General features: G+C 55.7%; 1 protein-coding gene across 1 annotated transcript in view; it reads right to left on the reverse strand.

The window, feature by feature from the left end:
* Positions 1-2: 2 nt before the first annotated feature.
* Ralbp1 (ralA binding protein 1) overlaps positions 3-582 on the reverse strand; it is a gene marked incomplete at its 3' end in the record, with an annotated part of 22,679 nt that continues 22,099 nt past the window's right edge. Inside the window, exons 9-10 of the mRNA XM_004645059.2 lie at positions 488-582; positions 3-93 (exon numbers count right to left, since the gene is read on the reverse strand). The exon at positions 488-582 is cut by the window's right edge and continues 27 nt beyond it. Coding sequence (XP_004645116.1) covers positions 3-93; positions 488-582 — 186 coding nt within the window. The remainder of the gene's footprint in view (positions 94-487) is intronic.

Consider the following 582-nt stretch of genomic DNA (forward strand, 5'->3'; position numbering starts at 1 on the left):
TCCAGAATGAGCTGCAGCTCCTCCTCGTCCTCGCTCTCGCTCTCGCTCTCGGAGGAGTACTCCTCCGTCTCGCTCCGGCCGTGCTGCTGGCGGCTAGGGACAGAGGTGGGACCTGCATGGGGCTCTCACCAGCACCAGCCCTGGGAGCTGACCCCAGGGCCTTTGCACCTGGCTACATTCCAGTCCTTTCACATTTTGGCACAGTTCTTGCTGCACTGCGCAGGTTGCACTCAGCCCCGCGCCCACCTACTGAGCCACTGTGAAGACCTGAGAAACATGACATCAAAGGTCACCAATTTCACTGGCCTAATTCTTTCACAAAAAAAGTCTGAGTTGAAATAGTTTGGGAGAGGGTGTCTCTTTAAGTTACTAAGTGGCCTGGCTGGGTTTTACCTTCATACCCTCCTGCCTCGTCATCCTAGAGTACATGCCACCAGTCCTATTTAGTGAACATTCTGGAAACCTGAGCCCCTCAGGCTCTCCTTACCTCTGGATCTCGGCAATCTCGGCACGCAGACGCTCAATCTCCTCCTTCTCGGCTGCAATCTGCCGGCGTAAGAACTGCTCCATGGCCAGCAGCTC

The sequence above is a fragment of the Octodon degus genome, unplaced genomic scaffold, assembly GCF_000260255.1.
Source record: "Octodon degus isolate 3935 unplaced genomic scaffold, OctDeg1.0 scaffold00216, whole genome shotgun sequence".
Taxonomy (NCBI): domain Eukaryota; kingdom Metazoa; phylum Chordata; class Mammalia; order Rodentia; family Octodontidae; genus Octodon; species Octodon degus.